The 19,817-nt window shown below is 35.2% G+C and overlaps 1 protein-coding gene across 1 annotated transcript in view; it reads right to left on the bottom strand.

Moving 5' to 3' along the window:
• The window catches only part of Mhcl (Myosin heavy chain-like), a 719,798-nt gene that overhangs the window by 465,025 nt on the left and 234,956 nt on the right, over positions 1 to 19,817 (bottom strand). The window contains exons 12-13 of the mRNA XM_090414205.1: positions 12,871 to 13,063; positions 434 to 656 (exon numbers count right to left, since the gene is read on the bottom strand). Of these exons, the coding sequence (XP_090270331.1) occupies positions 434 to 656; positions 12,871 to 13,063 (416 nt within the window). The remainder of the gene's footprint in view (positions 1 to 433; positions 657 to 12,870; positions 13,064 to 19,817) is intronic.

Here is a 19,817-nt window from a genome sequence, read left to right as displayed (position 1 = left end):
TCTCCAGATATTCTGAAGTTATGAAAATTGCTAAATCCAGTACTCTCACTATAACAAACTCACAGGGACCACAAGGACAGTTTCTTATAGTGGAAAGTTTGCTATGGTGAATTTCTTTCAGTACAACATCAACTGTTGGACTTTTCAGCAGTTTGGTATAGTAAATGATTTTGTTATAGTTTTGTTATAGTGCTTTTATAGTGTTTGCTATAGTGAAAGTTGACTGTAAAAGATAAATAACTTTATGCAATAACAATAATATTTTCAGATTAGATGATTTTTTTTCTATATATGTAATGGGTATGCATTTTTACTCTAACAAATTGGATATCTAAGCAATGAATTTTACTCCGCTTCTTAATAGATTCATGTCCCAATCTGCTGAAATTTTAAACTTGATTAACAAAACTAACCTCAATCAACTTGAGCTTACCCCTTGTGGAATACTGAGAAAATATCCTTTCAACAAAAGATTTGTCTGTTGAGCCAGGAAAAAGTGATTCTTCATCCAGTAACCACAATATACCTCTCTGCCCAACATCCCGTAGGTCACTCGTAGAAGAACGGCTAGGCCCTTGTTGAGGTGTGTGATCTATCATATTTATCAATGATATAGGACTGGAAACATTGAATTCCTCATCCCATTTTATATTTTCCTAGGTAAAAAAAAAAAAAAAAAATTACTGAAGCTGTTAATGCAAGTTAGCTGAAAACCTACTACCAAATGTCATGCATAAAAACCACAACAGTTTCTAGTTACATTAATTTTTTTGGAATTCATAAAAACAGAATAAATGGAATATTTCTTTTATGTCTGTAGGTCTTCATTATTATTTTGTTTGTTAAGGTATGATAGTTATATGAAGTTATAATTATTTCTGAAACTCCATTTCTGGTTATATTTCTACAGAGAGAGAGAGAGAGGATGCAATTTCAAAATAATATTCAAAGTAATACTTCTCAATTTAATTTTGGTGACTATATAACACATTTATGCCACAGCTGTGCACCAGAAGTTGAAACTGGCCACTAGAAGTCCACTATGTACTTGTTGGTAAAGGGCTCTGGAAAAGATAGGTGCTATTTTGCATAATAAGTGGCGATATTGCTTGCAATTTAGTATAATATAGTTTAGTATAGTTTATTTTTGATAGCTTAGTGTACCTGTATAATTGTTAGCCTTGTGGATTTTTACTGACTTTTTTTTTAATGAATTTTCGAATCTTGCCTTGAACAGAACACAATTTTGGTAACTACAAGGTAACGTACGATTATAATGGTATGTTAGGAGAAAAAAAAAAGTACGTAACTTTGACACCCCCCTTTCAGTACATGCACTATAAGATATGCCTTATAATGGTATATGCCATATTCAGTACTTTTTTCTTTCTTTCTTTCTCTCTCTCTTTTTTCCCCCCACCATACTGCACAATTTAGGTTGAAAAAATTACACACTATACTGCAGTTTAATACCATCACATTGATGGTATTGGACTGCAGCAAATTGATGACGCTATGGATGGTGGACAAAGTTGAAGTTCAGAAGATCCATTGCAAAAGTTGGCAAAATAGCTCAAAGGTTCTGAGCAAAGGATTACGTGAATGTTGAAAAACACTTAGGAAAACACACTACCATGTAAACATACAGAGGTTATTATACTTCTTTGTAAAGTTATGATTCAGCCTCATCCACTAATATGCACAGATTTGGTCACTGAGTTTTTTGGAGATCAGAAGGTGGTGAAATGGTTCTAAAGACAAGAGACCAAGCTGGTGACAGATCTGTGGAATGCTCTCTGAAGAGAGGTTGTGTGGGTTGCAAAGTTTGGTTTGATTAGTGAAAACGAGGCAACACAATAGAAACTCATAAGTTACTAAAATTTGATGCAGAAAAATTTTCCATATGTGAAAAATAGAGAACTAGGAGTTAGCCTTGGAAGTTGTGTAAGAGCGTAGTTATTAAGGCTGTGCAGACTAGATTTTTTTTTAGCTTGGTGAATGGTGAATGAGTGGAATGAATTGTCCGAATTAAGTGCCCCTGACAGTGAATGAGTTTAATTAAGTAGACTGGTATTTCGTATATAAAGGTTAGTGTGGTTTCCCACAGCGAGTCATCTGACTCCATGGAGATCTGTATAATAATGCCCGAAGTACAGAATTCTGTAGCACACCACTGATCATACTCCTCTTAAACTCAGCATCTCCATGAATCACTTTCTGACACATCAGTCAATCATTCTCCTATTCACATCATAAGTTTAGCTTGCATACTATTCCCTTCGAGTTTATAGAATGTCTTGTATGGTCCTGTAAAATGCACTGGCAAAAACCAGAGGTATTGTGGTATATCCATTCCTTTTATTCAATTCTGTAGTCGTATTATTAAATATGGTCAAGTTGCTACTGAAAACTTACATTTAGTAAAATCATTCTGTCCTCTATATAGGCTCTCACTCAACTTTAAATAAAATTTTTAACCACCTATAATTCACTAATGAGTACTAGTTCCACTCTTGTATAATTAATTATCTTGCTTTCCTTCCACTCAATAGGAATCATGTATATGTTGAGATTCAAGGTAGTGATAAACTAATTTAGAGGGAGGGGGGGAGTAGAATTGTCATCTCTCTTGCATTCTTTCAGCACCTATGCTGATATTTTATCCAATCTGACTGCTATATTCAAATCAGTCCAGTTCTCACTTCAGCATCTAAAGCTAATAGATGAACTAAAAATGTAATGTACGTAATGTTGATTCTCCAGGCAATTAATTTCTCACAACAAGGCAATGCCTCAGGCTGCTTTCTCAGTATATCATAACAACATGCCTTGCATATCTGCATATAAACCATAAGATATAACCATAAGTTGGGATTCTCAGATGCTATTACTGGATCCCACAGTCTACCTGAAGTTCATCACATGCTGCATAGGGTAACTTTCAGGTAATTCCATAAATTCTCTTTTCCCTGTCTTAAATGTTTTCTCACTCTTCTAGTGTATATTTCCATAACAGAAACTGGCTATAAGGTTATTCCTCTAATTCTATAGAGGAATCTGCAAGAATAATTTTTGGTAGATTACGAGGGTGGTCTGAAAAGTTCTCAGCCTCAACCATACATGGCAACACTATTGGCAAGATTTTTTTTTTCTTCTAAGTTGGTACATCTGTCATAAGCATCCATGTGAATTGCAAGTCAATCTATCAAGAAGTTTGTTTTATACAGCTGTCTGAAGCAAAAGTGTTGTCTGTATCCCTTGAAAGATAAAATCGAGTATCCTGCAGGTATAAAATTCTTTGTAAAAGAAGATTTAATGCCAAAAGAAATTCATAAAAGTTTATGGGCACTCTTCTCCTTCATTTTTGACAATTAAGAAATGGGCTGCCGAGTTTAAACATGGCCATACCAGCCTTGAAGATGATCCACGTGAAGGACGTCCAAAAAGTGTAACAACACTAGAAATCATTGATCAAGTGATATGGTATTGGATGACTGGCAAGTCAAAGTGTGTGAAATTGCTGAGACTATAGGCATTTCAAAAGAACATGTAGAATATATTTTGCATGAAGAATTGCATATGAAAAAGCTTTGCACAAGATGGGTGGCACACTTACTCATAGCAGGTCAAAAATGCACTCACGTGAAAATCTCTGAATAGTGCTTGGAGCATTTTAATAAGAATAAAACTGATTCTGTGCATCGATTTATTACTATGGATGAGACTTGGATTCACCATTACACACCAGAATTCAAACAGCAGTCAAAAAAGAACAGAAGCCAGTTGTTCAGTGCCAAAGAAGACAAAGTTGGTTCCATCAGCAGGAAAGATCATGGCATCAGTGTTTTGGGATGCTAAATCCCAAAACACCGATGCCATGATCTTTCCTGCTGTTTATTAATTTGTTTATTAATTATCTTGAAAAGGGTAAAACAATAACTGGGGAATATCATTCAGATCTTTTAACCAGACTAGATGAAAAAATTCATGAGAAAAGACCCGGTTTGCAGAAAAAAAAAATCGATCTTTCATCAGGACAATGCACCTGCCCCCAAAATTGTTTTGGCAATGAGAAAATTAAAGGATCTGCACTATGAATTGTTGGAACATCCAGCCTATTCCCCAGATTTGGCTCCCTCTGACTTCTATCTCTTCCTAAAACTAAAACTCTTCTCACTTGTCAGCGTTTTTCTTAGAATCAAGATGATTGCAGCTGTAGAGGAGTATTTTATTAGAGACTACAGGGATGGAATAATGGCCCTGGAGCATTGCTGGAATAAATGTATTAGTCTTAAGGGAGATTATAAATTCGTTTTTTGTTTGTTAGGCAGAGAACTTTTCAGACCATCCTTGTATGTTAAAAAATAAATAAGCAAATCATTGAATACGATAAGAAAATTATAATAAAATATTTTTACAGTGTAAATTTCTCTAAGGAGAAATGCTTAAACAGTTGAATTTTTGTGATGACGTGTTTCGTATGCATATCTAGGAAAATGTTAAGTGAGAATTAGATGAAGAGGAAAACAAGGGAATGAAAAATTTTTTATATCATCATCATCAGCAACTTCCAGGAAGTCAAAGACTCATTGAGAGAGGTTATACATCACTCACACTAGCTGTCATACCTTCTTTTCAACTCATTCTCACTAGAGGCACTTAACACTTCAACAGCAAACTTTTTCCTCTCACTCACTGTTCTGTGAGAGAAAAATTTAACTCTCTCAACCCTTACTTAACTGCACACAAACTACTTCCACAGATGCTCCCCTTGTCCTCTCCTCACCCTCCATATATAAAAAATTTCATCAACCAATACCCTATAACACTCTTTCAGAAATTTTTATGGATCCAATACATCTTTCTCCCATTTATATTTATACATTTCTGCATTACACATGCTCTCAATCTTTCCTCATAATATATATATATTCCATAATATTCATATCATCTTTGTAACTGTTCTTTTCACCCCTCTCCCCAGCTTCTCAGAACTTAGCAGGCCAATTTGCCTGTACAGTTCAGGTAAAGTTCAAGGCTTTGCAAACAGGGAAAATAACTTCTTTATCATTGTATGCCAATGTATGTTTCATCATTGAAATTTTCCTCCCAGTTGTATTTGCAATTTTTGTTATGTGACCTTCAGACTTCAGCTTCCTATCCACCATAATTTAAACATCCCAATCCTCATGGGTTGCTCCAAGCCTAATCCCGCCAATATGATAATGCCACTGGAAATCTAATCGTGCAAAAGTAATACCAATTTAAACTTACTAACACTGAATTGACATCAATCATTATATGTCCACAGTTCCAAATTATTCAAATAATATTGTAAACAATGCATATCAGCAGTATCCCTGGTGATGCACTCCTATCACTGCATCATTAGCAAACAACTAAATCTTCTGCCAGTCCTTCCCAATAACATTATTGAATAGATTGAACAACAGTAGTCCAAGAAATGATCCTTGAGGTACACCGCTAGTTACCTTAAATCTGCCAGATACTTGATTATCCAAATCCACAGTATATATATATATTCTACTCCCATATCCTCCAAACTTATGCAACGGCCTTTCAAGTGATATCCTCAAATGCATATGCATTCCCTTTTACCCAATGAGAGCAAATTGCTAAGACATGATCTCTCTTTAGTAAACTCATGCTGTTCCTTGCAAAACAGTTTGTCTGTCAACCGATTTCTGTATGCAAGTCCCTGCTAAATTTTCTCAAACTTCACCACTATTCCATAGACACACATCAGTTTTGCACCACCCCTTGAATACACCCCTTGAAACTATCACACATTGTTTCTGAACTGAAATTCAACTTACACACTATATAAAGGCCAACCAGTTGAGCTGAACATTCCTTTAGTATATCTGTGGGGATATCCCATCTGTTCTTCTGCTGAATTCTTATCCAGGTTATTATGCAACAACTCTAGAATATCCTTCTTGTACACCTCTATCGCCTCATTCCATGTAGTAGTTGCACTGTGCATCATGTTACATACACATGGTTGATGGAGCTAAGCAAATTTAGCAATCATTATTTGAATAACTGCATCTGCTTCTGACACAAGCATACCATCTGCATACAAAAAAGTCATTTTTTCATGTTCATTCTTTTTTCTACTTGCAGCATAACAATAAAATTCTTTTGGTTCACCTTTAGCCTACAAAGTCAATTTCTTTTCATACTCTCAGACAGAAATGTTGAGTATTATGCAGAAAACATAATACTCAACATCCTTCTACATCATCATCTTCTTATGGATCTACTGTTTAATAAGGATACGTATTCATTTCACTCTCACTCCCATTTGATCTATGAACTGTAGGGACACATTTAGTTATAGCACCATTTAAGCAGATTTCAAAGCATTTACTAAAATAAAGATCCAAAAGGCTTCAGTTCAGCGATGCAAAATTATATAAATCAAATGGATATTAGATCCAGCATTATTTCAAAGCTGAATGTAGAAATTATGAAAGTTTTGTAAAAAGAGTTCGCCAGAGAGCTCACAGGAATACACTCGCTGCCCTAGCATGGACCACTTAGAAGACATGCGCGCTTGCCCTGGCATCCATATATTCACTTTCTATTTTTATTATTATCACTTGACACCTCCAGGGAGTCCAAAGACTCATCGAGGGAAGGCATCTACTCTACAACTCTATCTCCACCACCACCCACAATCCACCAACCAATGAACCACAACTACACTAACGCCATCTACAGCCCACCACTACCACTGCTATTTTCACAGACAATCACAAACATCCAAGCCCATGGCAGGATTCGAACCTGCAGCCTTTTTGGCTGGAGAGCAGATACGCTAATGACTCGGCCAACCAGGCCTCAAATAAGATAAGATGGAATAAGATGGATATTAGTCCATTCTGATAAGGTTTCACTAACTGACAGCTGTTTCGAACTGGTTGGTTCTCTTGAGAGACTAGGCAGAAACCATAAGAGAGCAAAAACTCTCATTCAGTACTAAGGAATTTGAAATGTTGGAGAGGTGTGTTTTTTGTAAGCAGACTCTCGGTCAGTGCATGAAGTATTTACTAAAATAAAGAGCCAAAAGGCTTCAGTTCTATTAACAAATTAATTTGTTATCTGTCAATATTATAAGATCTCATATTTCTGTCTTTCAAGGCACTTTTTACTATGAATCCATCTACATCTTGGCCTTCCTCTCCAAGTGTTTTCTTGCCAACTTGGCAAAGAACACTTTTGTCATTCTTTTTTATCCCATCTGTTTAAATGACCATACCACCCAAGATAAGATGAGGTTAATTTAAGGAAGCAGGTGTATGATGGATTGTAATAATAAGCTGCACTAAAATCAAAACGAGCAGGTAAAGGAAGTAACCTGCTTCGTAAGGGTAGTCAAAGTGCAGTATGAGCAGCATTCACCTAATGCAATCAGAAAAAATCCCAGGGAATTCTTCTGATATGTGATCAGTATAAGAAAGGATGATAATGGATGGTGAATAGTAGAATGATAACCACTGTAGAGAATTTAATAAAGATATTAAATGAGAGCAGTTAATAAAATGCTATGTCATTCTCATTAATGTGATATCATGCAGGACGTAGGTGCAATGGAGAGAGAATAGAGGAACTGACAGTGAGTGAGCAGGAATAAGGCTGTAAGACTTGATGATATATCACAGCATTGAAAAAATTGTTCAATGGGAATATTTCAGGGAGATAACAGATTAGCTGCACCTTTTTTTAATATGAGTCTTATACCAGGCCAAGTTCCAAAGAAGTGGAAAAAGGACACAATGTTCCACTTCAGATGGAAAGTGATAAGACTTAGGCTTCAAATTATAGGCCAATTTGCATGACTGCAATTGTATTTAAATGGAGAGGTCAGTGAGAACACCAAGATCCAGAAATGTGTTGACAACAGCAACATTCTCTTTGGTAGACAGGTAATTGCTAAAGGAAGATCATGTTTTAGCAGTCTATTTACTTATTGCAACAAGGTGATAAATGCATTGGGCAAGGTTGATGCATACAGTGTGGTATATTTAGATTTTTCAAAAGCTGAAAAATGATAAGTCAGTAATAAAATAAGAATGGATAAGAATGGACAATGGACTTGTGTGCTGGATTGGAGATTAGCCATCTAATCTTTTGTGGGGTAGCAATATCCTACAAGAGGAAAGTCACTAGTGGGTGCTGTAATAGTTGTTTTGGGGATACTGCCATTGAGTTTGCATATTAATGATACTGGGTAAAGAATGAATGGAGATATGTGGTTGCTTGCAGATGATACAAAGATGAGAAGGACTGTGAGGAATAGGGCAGATGATGTGGTTTTACAAGAGGACCTGAACAGACTGGTTGAGTGTGCAAGTGAGTGGTGGCTACTAGTTCAATGTTGCAACATGTAAGGTTTTAAAATATGGGAAGCAAAGATGGGATATTCAACTGGTGGTGATATCTTACAAGAGGGGGAAAAGAAAAGGGAACTACGAGTGATGTTGGATAAGAATCTGAAATTGTGAGGACAAAACAAGATGCCAAGAAATAGGGAGATATCCACTATTTTAGGCCTTGATCAGGTTCATATAGATACTATGCACAGATTTGGTCACCTGGCTTTCAGGAGATATTGAAAAACATCCAGAAACAATTGACTGGATGGCAGTGAATGCATTTAAGGCATGGTTCAATGAATATTGTGTGTGTGTGTGTGTGTGTGTGTGTGTGTGTGTGTGTGTGTGTGTGTGTGTGTGTGTGTGTGTGTGTGTGTGTGTGTGTGTGTGTGTGTGTTTGTGTAACCTCCTACAGATGCATCTTGACTACATGGATATCTAGTAATAAAATAATAACAGACATTTAGAGCATCTTATAGCAAAGCCACTGCTCTTAGCATAAGAGGCACTGCTGTGAAGTTTGTTATGCATAAAAATTTTATTTGCAGCAAGCAGACTGCTTGTTATAAATTTCATTAGCAGATGCTTTTCTTAATTACAGAATACATAAATAATTCTAATTAGATAAATATTAGGGATGATGGCTACTTCTTTGACAGTTTTGTAAAGATTTATGATATTTAATGTGACTTGAGCCTCTGTAGCTCAGTTGGTACAGACTAAACCCTTTGGTCGGAAAGACCTGGGGTTGATTCCCATCTATGAAACGAGGAATCTTTATCCGGTCTCTTTCGACTAAAGATGAGTTGGCCGGTCTCATATGGAGGTAGCGAGTTTCTTCATCTGGAAACTTGGGTTTTTTTTCATCCCTCAGAACAGGCAAACCAGCCTTGTGAAGATACATGGATTTAGAGTGATAAAATATATATACCCAATCCCCCATCAGGAGGGCTTAATTCCCCCCCCCCCCCCCAAACCCCAAAAGGATAGGAGAGAAAGGGGGTAACCACATATGAATAAATAGATGTGACTTCATTCTTTTAAGTTTTTATTTCTCGAGTGATCAAAAGCTACACAAATGGTGTACTAAAATCAGCATTTTAGTGCCAATGCAGTACTTCAGGATAAAAAAAAAAAAATAAAAAAATAAAACCATAGTCCTTGTGACATTTTCTGGCAAAATCATCTATGATAAAGCAAAAATTTTAATAAAACTTAAAAATTAAAATTTTAATAAAACAGTTCTAAATTATGGCATACCAAAGTTAACGAACCGAATGAAAAATGGGTTGTCAACTTATCTAGTAGTCCACTAACAGAAGATGAATTAAATTCTAGCAAGAAGTCAAAAATTTGCCATTTCACCTAAACGAATTCCATATTTAGATTTTATACACAACACTGAAAGAAACATCGGCCATTCGTCCAATACTGAAGCCAACAGACTACATTTCGAAATTGCAAAAATAATCTATGATGCCAAACCTTTGGACTTGAATATCCCAGCATCAGAACTGAAAGCTCTTATCTCGCTAAAACATAATAGAAACAATCATCACCAGAGCTGACAAGGGAAACACCACTGTTGTCCTAGATTTGGTCCATATGACCAAAAAATGAATTTATTACTCCGAGATCAAAATACATATGCCCAACTTGATTATGATCCTACAAAAAGACAGCTGAAGAAACTAAATAAGTTACTAGATGAAACCTCTTCCCAAGATCAAGAAACAATAAAAAAAACTGAGGCCATACCATGCTGGGCCTCCTGGAATATATGGTTTACCTAAACTTCACAAGAATAAATTCCACTCAGACCAATTGTGGATTTTATTAGCAGCCGGACTTACGAATTATCAAGATTTTTATCTAACCTTCTCTGTCCTCTAATAGGCCACTCAGCCTCATCAATTAAAAATTCCACAGAATTTCACACAAAAATTAAAGACATTCAACTGTTCGAAACTAACATGCTAATTAACTTTGACATTGTTTCTCCTCTTCAATAATATTCCCTATCATGAAACGATAGACTTACTAACTTAAAAATTTCCATCTGATATTGCTGAATTATTCAAATTTATTACATCTGGATACTTCACTTGGAAAGAGAAAATTTACAAGCAGGAGGAAGGAACAGCAATGGTTATCACCAAACTTAGCCAACCTTTTTATAGAACACCTTGAAGAAAACATTTTCACATTTAATCCTAAACCAAAAATCTGGCTACGATATGTCAACGACATCTTTGCTGTCTGGGGGTCATTCTGAACAAGAAAACCAGGTTTATATTTAAAATAGCTTGGTATCTTTAAAGAACTACACTTGTTTCTAGATAAAATCAACCTTCTTCACCCTCACTTCAAATTCATGCTAGAAAAAGAATCTCCACAGGATATCTCCTTCCTGGATGTACACATCCAAAGAAAAAAAGATGGTTCTATCTCTACTTCTGTCTATCGTAAGCCAATATTTTCAGGTCGCTACATTCACAATTCTTCGACTCATCATCAATCTCGAAAATCAAAAATCATTAGTAACCAGAGCACACAGAACTCTGCTCTTCCAAAGAATCTTTAAACCAAGAATTGGAAACAATCAAAAATACAGCCATACAAAATGGATACAACCTAAAAACAACTCAAAAAATCATCAGTCACTTCCCCACACATCTACAAGATAAGAACAAACCCGCAGGATTCCCATGCCTTATGTTAAAGGTATTTCCGAATGTCTTTCAAAAATTATGAGGAAATATAAATTGGCTGCTACCTACAAACCAATCAACCAGACCCACAATTGATTACCCTCTCCTAAAGACAAACTCTTACCTCTGATGATACTTGGCATGTATGAAGTCTTGTGTTCCTGTAAATTGTCCTGCTATGGATAGACAGGTAGATCCATTAGCAAACACATTTCGGAACATCGAGACCATATCCATCTTATCAAACTACTAAAATCTGGCCTTGCACAACACGGAATTGAAAACCTAAACCATAGGATCCATTGGAAGAAGACTAAACTTCTACATCCATCTTTATATAAACATGAACATTTATATAAAAAAAGTGCTGAAGCTCTAAGTCACAGACCCAATTTGAACCATAACGAAGTTCTCACTGTCCCTAAAGTCTGGGAAATTGTCATCCTAAATTGTGTCAAATAATTTTATATGTGTTATCTCATTTTAATGTAACCCTTTCGGGTTACATTAAAATGAGATATATTTAAATTTAATTCTATAACACCATACCGCATGCATAGAGGGATCCCATTGCAAGCATTCGCCATAACTGTATGTGATTCCTAGTATTGTTTGAATTAACTGTACTGAAGATGACCTATGATACTTAGGACAAAATATTTACTTATTAAAAAATCTTATTACTGTGATTACATGTGTATGCTTAGTCATGAATGCTCCACAGGTTTCAATTATACAACAAAGTTAACAGAGCTTGACTAATATTTAAAATCAAATATTTCAAACTTAAAATTCAGCTCATATTCAATGAAACCAAAGACCATAAGTTAATTTAATCAATGACAATTACAGGCCTGTGATGGAGAGAAGAGGTTTAATTTCTTATAGTTTATGAATATAAGAGTAAGTTTCCATTGAAGAAGTTCTTTTATTTACCTTTGTACTCTGATAAATGGTTAGCTTATTTTTCACCACCACAATCAAGAGAGAGCAAGCTACCACTCCTGTCCGTTTGTTGAGTTTCCTTCTCAAATTTTGGATAAACTGGTTGTTGAGAAGAGGATTAGCAAGTATTAAAACTATATCTCTTACGAAGCTTGTGCTCAGTCTTGTTCAGCATGAACTGTCATACGATTCACCATAAGAGCCATGAACAAAGGGAATGTTGAAAAAAAAGCTCATCCACAGAAGCCATTTTAAACAAGAACACTTAATCAAGGAGAGCTATGAAGCCCTACCCTATATTGATTTCATTTGAATTGGAATGTAATTTTATCGTGATGAAAGTTTAAAATATTATTATACTAAGAGGTAATTAATTTTTATTAATTTATTTCTCAAGCTTCATTCAACCTTCAGTGAGTGGATGCCTTTCTGTTCTATTTCATATAACATGGAAACACAATCTAATCAACTATCATAGTTAGTTGATTAGATTATATCTTTGAGTGATCAAGTGATTGGTAAACATTTTTTTTACTGGTTTAAATGAGATCTTAGTTTCATGGAAAATTGATAATGATCTAGTCCAAAATATTTGATTTGAAATATCAATATGTATTTACTATACTAATATATTTGTTATAATTCACAATTACTAAATTCAGCAGAGAACTATGGTTATAACCAATTTGGTTATATTATAATTTGTCAAGAACAGAGCTCAAACTACAGATAATTCCTACGAGACCAATAATCAACCATACCACTGCACATCTTTTATAAAGTAAAATAAAAACAAATACAAGCATTTTTACCTGAGCATATCTTTCTTGCTGAACTGAAAATACAGAATCATGAAACAAAAGTTGTAGTCTTTCTTGTATATAATTATGGCATAAATCTTCCAAATTAGCCCCACACTGACGTCCACAAGATGCAGGATTCTGAAATCCAGGTGTATCCAATAAGTATACTGATGCCATACTACGTCCTCCACTTGACAAAGAACTGCATTGTAAAAAATTAAATAAATAAATAAATAAAATGTAACTGAGTTGTTACTATAGCAAAAAAAATTATGACTAAATGTTAGATACTGTTAATTCATAATATTCATGTTACACCAAAAGCAATTAAACTTTTATAATATTACTAGTTAAATAAGCAACTGCAACACTTTGTATTCCACTGCAATATATTCTCCTACTAATTTTAATATAAAAAAACAGGCACAAAGTTGTACCCATTTCGTTTTGCATATTGAACTTTGTGTTATTTTAACACACAATTAACAAAAGAAAAGCACTCACCACTATTTTCTGTATGAGATAGAAAAGGCTGCAAAAGATTGCCACAGGTTTAAAAATGATCTAGAAAATCATCACAATGAATAGCATAGCAAAATGGAAATGCATAAGGGACAAGAAGCAGAAAATCGGTGACTAATCCTACCCCCCTCCTCCCCACCCATTTAATAACAATCCCATAGAAGAGAGAGAGAGAGAGGTTGCCCAAAAGCACAATGGTAATGTGTAGGAAAAGTTAAGAGAGAAAGAACTTATATTTTTTCTTGAAAAACATTGAAAGAGTATGCTTACAAAATATTGTTTAAACATGTTCAGTAACAATACCTAAGACTACTCGAGATGCAGGCAACATATGAGACTGTATACTAATGTATATTTGTAAAATATATGAGACTGGTAATAATTTTGTTGTATTTTAGACTATTATTCTATATGTATACATGCTACTTCTTATTTTTTCCCAACAATAACAGTCAAATCAAAATTAATACATTTTAACATAGCTCTTAACCACAAAATTTCTTTAAGGTTCATCAAGCCAAAGCAGAATCATTAATATCATCCTTATATTCTCTATTTGAATAGCATATTAAATGTGTACTCTGCATCCGGTATACAGGTATAGAATTAACCAGGAAAATTTGAAGGAAGTGAAAGATATGAGAGATCTGGGTGTGATGGTGAACAGAAACTTGAAGTTTAGGGATCACATTGCTAAAATTGTAAGAGCATCCCAACCGATTATGGCAATGAGGAGGAGGATATTGACATGTAGAAATAAAGAGGTTATGGTTCCCTTGTATAAGACTGATCAAGCTACATATGGACTACTGTGCATAAATTTAGTTGCCTGTTATTCAGGGGTGGGGGTGGGGAGAATGTATTGAAGAAGGTTTACACAGAAAAGAGAAGACATCCATATAAAAATGATTGCAACCAATATCAGTACAAGTTGAAAGTTTATTTTTCACTTGGTTAGACTATAATAAATTTAGTTTAATCCTTTATCCAAGTGTAAGCAAACAAAGTTTGCACCTGAAAATATCTTCAGGACTGAGGTAAGGTAGTGCAACACCAGGCAACTCTGAGCAAAGGGGGATCAAGTTCTCATCTCTCCTTGCCTCAGTTTGTTCAGAGTTGCCTGGTGTTGCACTACCTTACCTCAGTCCTGGAGATATTTTCAGGTGCAAACTTTGTTTGCTTACACTTGGATAAAGGATTAAACTAAATTTATTATAGTCTAACCAAGTGAAAAATAAACTTCCAACATCTTTCTCTAAATCCAGAGTAATTCAATAATAAGGTGGTACACCTGTTGGCAACTCCTATAGGTAAATATGACTTCTCCTATTGCTTCGGCCTTAGTATCTCCACGTTTGGGTCTGCCTCACACTGACGGGACCTCAATAAAGCTTGAAACCGGTCTGGATAGTGGCCCTTCCCTTAATGCATAGCAGTATACATGTCTGCAAGGAGATGTGCTTTGCATTATGGGAGATACTGAGACAAGGAGTGATGAGAGCTTGGTCAACCTTTGCTCGGAGTTGCCTGGTGTTGCACTACCTTACCTCAGTCCTGAAGATATTTTCAGGCACAAACTTTGTTTGCTTACATTTGGATAAAGGATTAAACTAAATTTATTATCAGTACAAGTTGTTGGTATAAGATCCACTTTCTAAAACAAATCAGCCAGAGAGACAGAGGAAACTTATAGAACCTTATGATTGTAAGAAGAGGGAATATGACTGAGACATAAGTTGTTGAGGAGATTGATACCAAATTAAGGTGGAAGAAATTTTTTTATCAAGTAGAGGGATGCAAAGGTATAACTAGATATCATCCCTGGAAGCTGTATAAGAGGCTCTTTGCATGGAAAATGATTGGCGAGTAGAATGCATTGTCTGAAAGTGGTGGGTGCAGAAACTGTGAATGAGTTTAAAGCAAGGTTTGATGATCTTTTTACACGACAGACATGCTTACAGAGTATAGACCTCCTGTGATGAGTCTTTTGGCTCCATCAGGGCCAGATAGTAATAATAATCTGCATGTCTTACCAAACAACAAATGCAAATACAGTGCTATATATCACACTTCTCCAAAATGATAAGGAAACACACAGATTATTATAAACAGACAAGGAATTTACAGTATTTTTATCTCATTTGAAACAGCAGTGTTTTTCTTGTGTGATATGGAAAAACCAATCTTGATTTAAGTGCTTATTCTTTCTCAACATCTCTGATATATTCATGCTGGCTGATTTCTCCAAATAAGCCTAACTAATATAAGCAATGCCACATGCACCATAAATCTTATACTTCCCAATTTTTTAAGAGGTGAGAGAGAGTTTAGATGATCAACCTACATAGCTAACAACATATAGTGAATTGAAAGTACATTTTAAGAATTTGCCTGTTTAGTCTATGATCTTCTTTATGTATGGAAGGATAAATGTGTATTTGTAATTGCAGTTCTGCTGATTTGTTTCACAAAGTAGATCGTATCACAGCAACTTGTGTACTGATATTAGTAGCAAATATTCTTCATCGTTTTTATAGGATGTCTTCTATGTTCTTCAGTCCTATTCCTATTTGATGTGAATGTGAAGTGGAACATTTTTATTTATTTTTATTATAAATTCCAACTCAATGTAAAGTAATTAGGATATGATACTAACTACATTCAGTTTGCTATAATTAGACACTTGAAACAGAATGGATATGTTATATTAAAAAATATTGTTTGCCAAATCAACAATAGTTTGCAAGTGACTTAATTATGTAGTGCATTACTTCGAGATTAAGAATAGTAACAGACTTATCTCTCAGTTTGTTTATAACTGAGGTTGTTCCATGTGAAATCAACAAATTAAAAAGTAAATTAAAACTGCATTATTTTGTATTTTGATGAAAGTGAATTGTTTGGTTAAACTATCCTTTTAAATCAAGAAAATCTTTTTAGATTTTTCCTGACATGCTCTTAATCATGGCAGCTATTTTTGTTTGGTATATCAACAGACAAGGGTTTTAAAATTAATTACAGCTTAAATATTTCCAGACTGTTTTGAATCAGTATCATGTGAGGTGGAGGGTTGACAGGAAGAGATATTTAGTTGGATGTTGCTGTAGGCCAGGGAATGTGAATGGAGGTGATAAAGAAATATATAAGCAACTTGGATCAGTGAACAAATAATTATAATGGGTAATTTTAATTATTATTATTATTACATGACACCTCCAGGGAGTCAAAGCCTCATCGAGGGAGGGCACCTATTTTACAACTCTCTGTCTCCACCACCCATTCCACCAACTATAACTAACCACAACTATACCAATGCCATCTACCGCCCACCACCACTACTATTTCCACAGACTCACAAATATCCATACCCATGGCGGGATTCGAACCTGCAGCCTTTTGGCTGGAGAGCAGATACGCTCTCCAGCCAAAAAGGCCAGCAATTAATTATGGCAGTATATATTGGAATGAAGAGATAGCATTTGGGAATGAGGCAATATATGTAGAATTACAAGACTGGTGATTATGAATAGCTTAGGAGATATCTTGGAGCTATAGCATGGAATGAGGTGTTAAGCAGGGGAGAGGGAGGGTGGAGAAAAGCTGCATGGGAACTGACAAAAAGATATTTAACAACGTTGACTTGTGAATATACTCTAAAGCTCAAAAGACTGAATAAAGGGATTAAGAATGAAATTTGGAAGAAGAGGATACTGCGGAGGCATCACAAGATGAATAATGGTAGCATTTAAATCAATCAGTAAGTACTGCAAAACTACAGTATGAGCAGAAATTAGCAAATCAGTTAAAGAAAAACCCTAAAGAGCTTTTCAGATATGTGGCAAGTAGAAGGAAAAATGATTATGGTAAGCTGTTAATGGATAAAAATGGTAGAATGGTAACTGCTGCAGAAGACATCATTGAGGAATTCAGTGAATAATTTAAAAGATGTTTTGTCTCATCAGGGCGAAATCATGAAAAATTCAAGCATAGAGGAGGAGAGGATGCCTTAATTGTGAGTGAGCAGGAGGTATACGTGGAAATAAATAAACTTGATGTCAATAAGGCAATAGGATTTGATGATATGTCACCACACGTCTTAAAGGAATGTTCCAGGGAATTGGCAGTAGCATTGGCATGCCTGTTTAATAAGGCCTACAACAGTAAAGGTTCTAAGAGAGTGGAAAGAAGGTAAAAGTGTTCCACTGTATAAAGGTGGTGATAAGGCTGTGGCTAAAAATTACAGGCTAATCTGTATATGATGAGTTGTGGTTAAGGTACTGGAAAAATTGGTGAGAACTAGGATACAGAAATGAGTTGATAACAGCAGTATTCTTTGTGGTTGTCAGCATGGGTTTGTTAAAGGGAGATCATTTTTTACAACTTACTTATCTATTATAACAAGGTGACAAACATATTGGACAAGGGAGATACATATTCAGTAATATACAAGCTGTTAAATAAATTGTTAAATAAACAGACTAGTCAGTTGGATTGGTGACTTGCTGTCAGATAGGTATCAGAAAGTTGTATAATAGGAAAGTGACTAGTGGTGTGCTACAGGGGTCTGTAATGGGATCATTGTTGTTCAGTTTGTATATTTGAGATGGGTTTAAGTGGTGATATGCAGCTGTTTGCAGATGATACAAAATTGGGGATAGCAATGCAGAGTCAAGTGGATGTTATGGCCTTACAGGAAGACTTGAATACACTGTATGAATGGGCAGGTAAGTGGAACTATCGGTTCAATGTTGCAAAGTGCAAGGTTTTGAAATCTGGTAAGCAATGACAAGATGCAAAGTATTCTCTTGGTGGGGAAACTCTCAAAAAGGTAGAGAAGGTGAGAGATCTGGAACAGTCGTGGACAAGGACCTAAAATTCAGAGGCCACATCGGATAATGGCAATGATGTAAAGGACCCTGATCTGACATGCAGAAATAAAGAGATTTTGATTCCAGTATACAAGGTCTCATGTGAATTATTGTGCACAGATTTGGTCACCAGGATTTCATGGTGACCAGGATAAGTTAGAAAGGATCCAAAGAGGATTCACAAAGGTGGTCAAGTGGTCTTTGGAATATGGAGTATGAAGACAGATTGAAAGAATATAAATTGCAAAGCCTCATGAACAGGAGGAGGAGAAATGGGGGGGGGGAATATGATTGAGACATATATAAGTTAGTCAGGGATTGTTATTAGGTTGACATAGACAAAATATTTCATAGAATGAGAGAGTTGGTAGAACACACCATCACTGGAAACTGTATAAGGAGGATATGAGTGAAGGAGTGGGTAGAAGGTTCTTTGCAAGGAGAGTGGTTGTTGAATGGAATGTGTTGCCTAAGTGTATTTTGAATGTAGATACACTGAATCAGTTTAAGACATGGTTGGATGAGCTTTGTGTGTGACATCATGTACCTCCCACGACTAGTCTCTGACTCCATAGAGGTCAGATGTTAATAAGAATGAAATTTTTTTCTTATAAATGAAAAAAAAATATTTTAAAAAATGCAGTCAATATGTTCAGAAAATTTCTATAATCAATTACTACACATACATCTTGTATCAGTCAAGAATAAGAAATACCAGAATTTTTATATATATATATATATATACATATTAATTGGCTAATTATGATTAGATGACTATGCTTTTTTTTTTTTTTTGTTCTCGAAGAACTCTATTGAAGATGATTACTTTCATGAAACAGTTGATAAAATAATTGCAAAGGTATTTATTTAAAAAAACACTGTTGCTTTTTACTTAATTCTTATTTATTGTTTATTTGTAATTGTAGCCAGAAATCACTTTACAGAATGTTTATAGTTTCTGCATTTGTGCAGTTCTGATTTATAGACATGATATTTAGAATAACAAACCATGACATATACACTAATGCATAAATTTTATCTATAACATTTGGAGCTAAGCTATTATCCCATCCCTATTTCCAAGAATTGCTGATTATGACTTGAAAATAGACATCATTGGATTTAACAAATTTGTGATGAATCTTATTCTTCAGCAGAAATCAGATAAAATCTTGCTATATATTATAATTATTCAGGACTCCATGGAGTCACAAGAATCATCATGGGAGGCCCATCGTAGAAAACACAAAGCATATTGTACCACTCCTTGAACTCATTGACCATTTGTGCTCTTGCTACTATCAGGCAATGTATTCCACGGTTCAGCTACCTTCCATGGAAAGAAACCACTTCTCACCCTCTTGCTCACAACTTCCTTTCGTAACTTCAAGGGATGGCCCCTCATCCTTGCTCTCTCCCCATTCCACCAAACAAAAGAACTCCCCAGTGTAACCCTGCAACTACCTCTCAACAATTTAAAAGTCTCAATCATATCACCTCTCATCATTATCTACCAAACTCTGCAGTCCACATTCCTCAGCCTATCTTCATAACATAGTACAGTGC

The sequence above is a fragment of the Typopeltis vanoorti genome, chromosome 24 (assembly GCF_054136105.1).
Source record: "Typopeltis vanoorti isolate ZY-2024b chromosome 24, IOZ_Tvanoo_1.0, whole genome shotgun sequence".
Lineage (NCBI taxonomy): Eukaryota > Metazoa > Arthropoda > Arachnida > Uropygi > Thelyphonidae > Typopeltis > Typopeltis vanoorti.
Note: the sequence above shows the minus strand (reverse complement) of the source record. Positions and strands in the feature narration are given on the sequence as shown.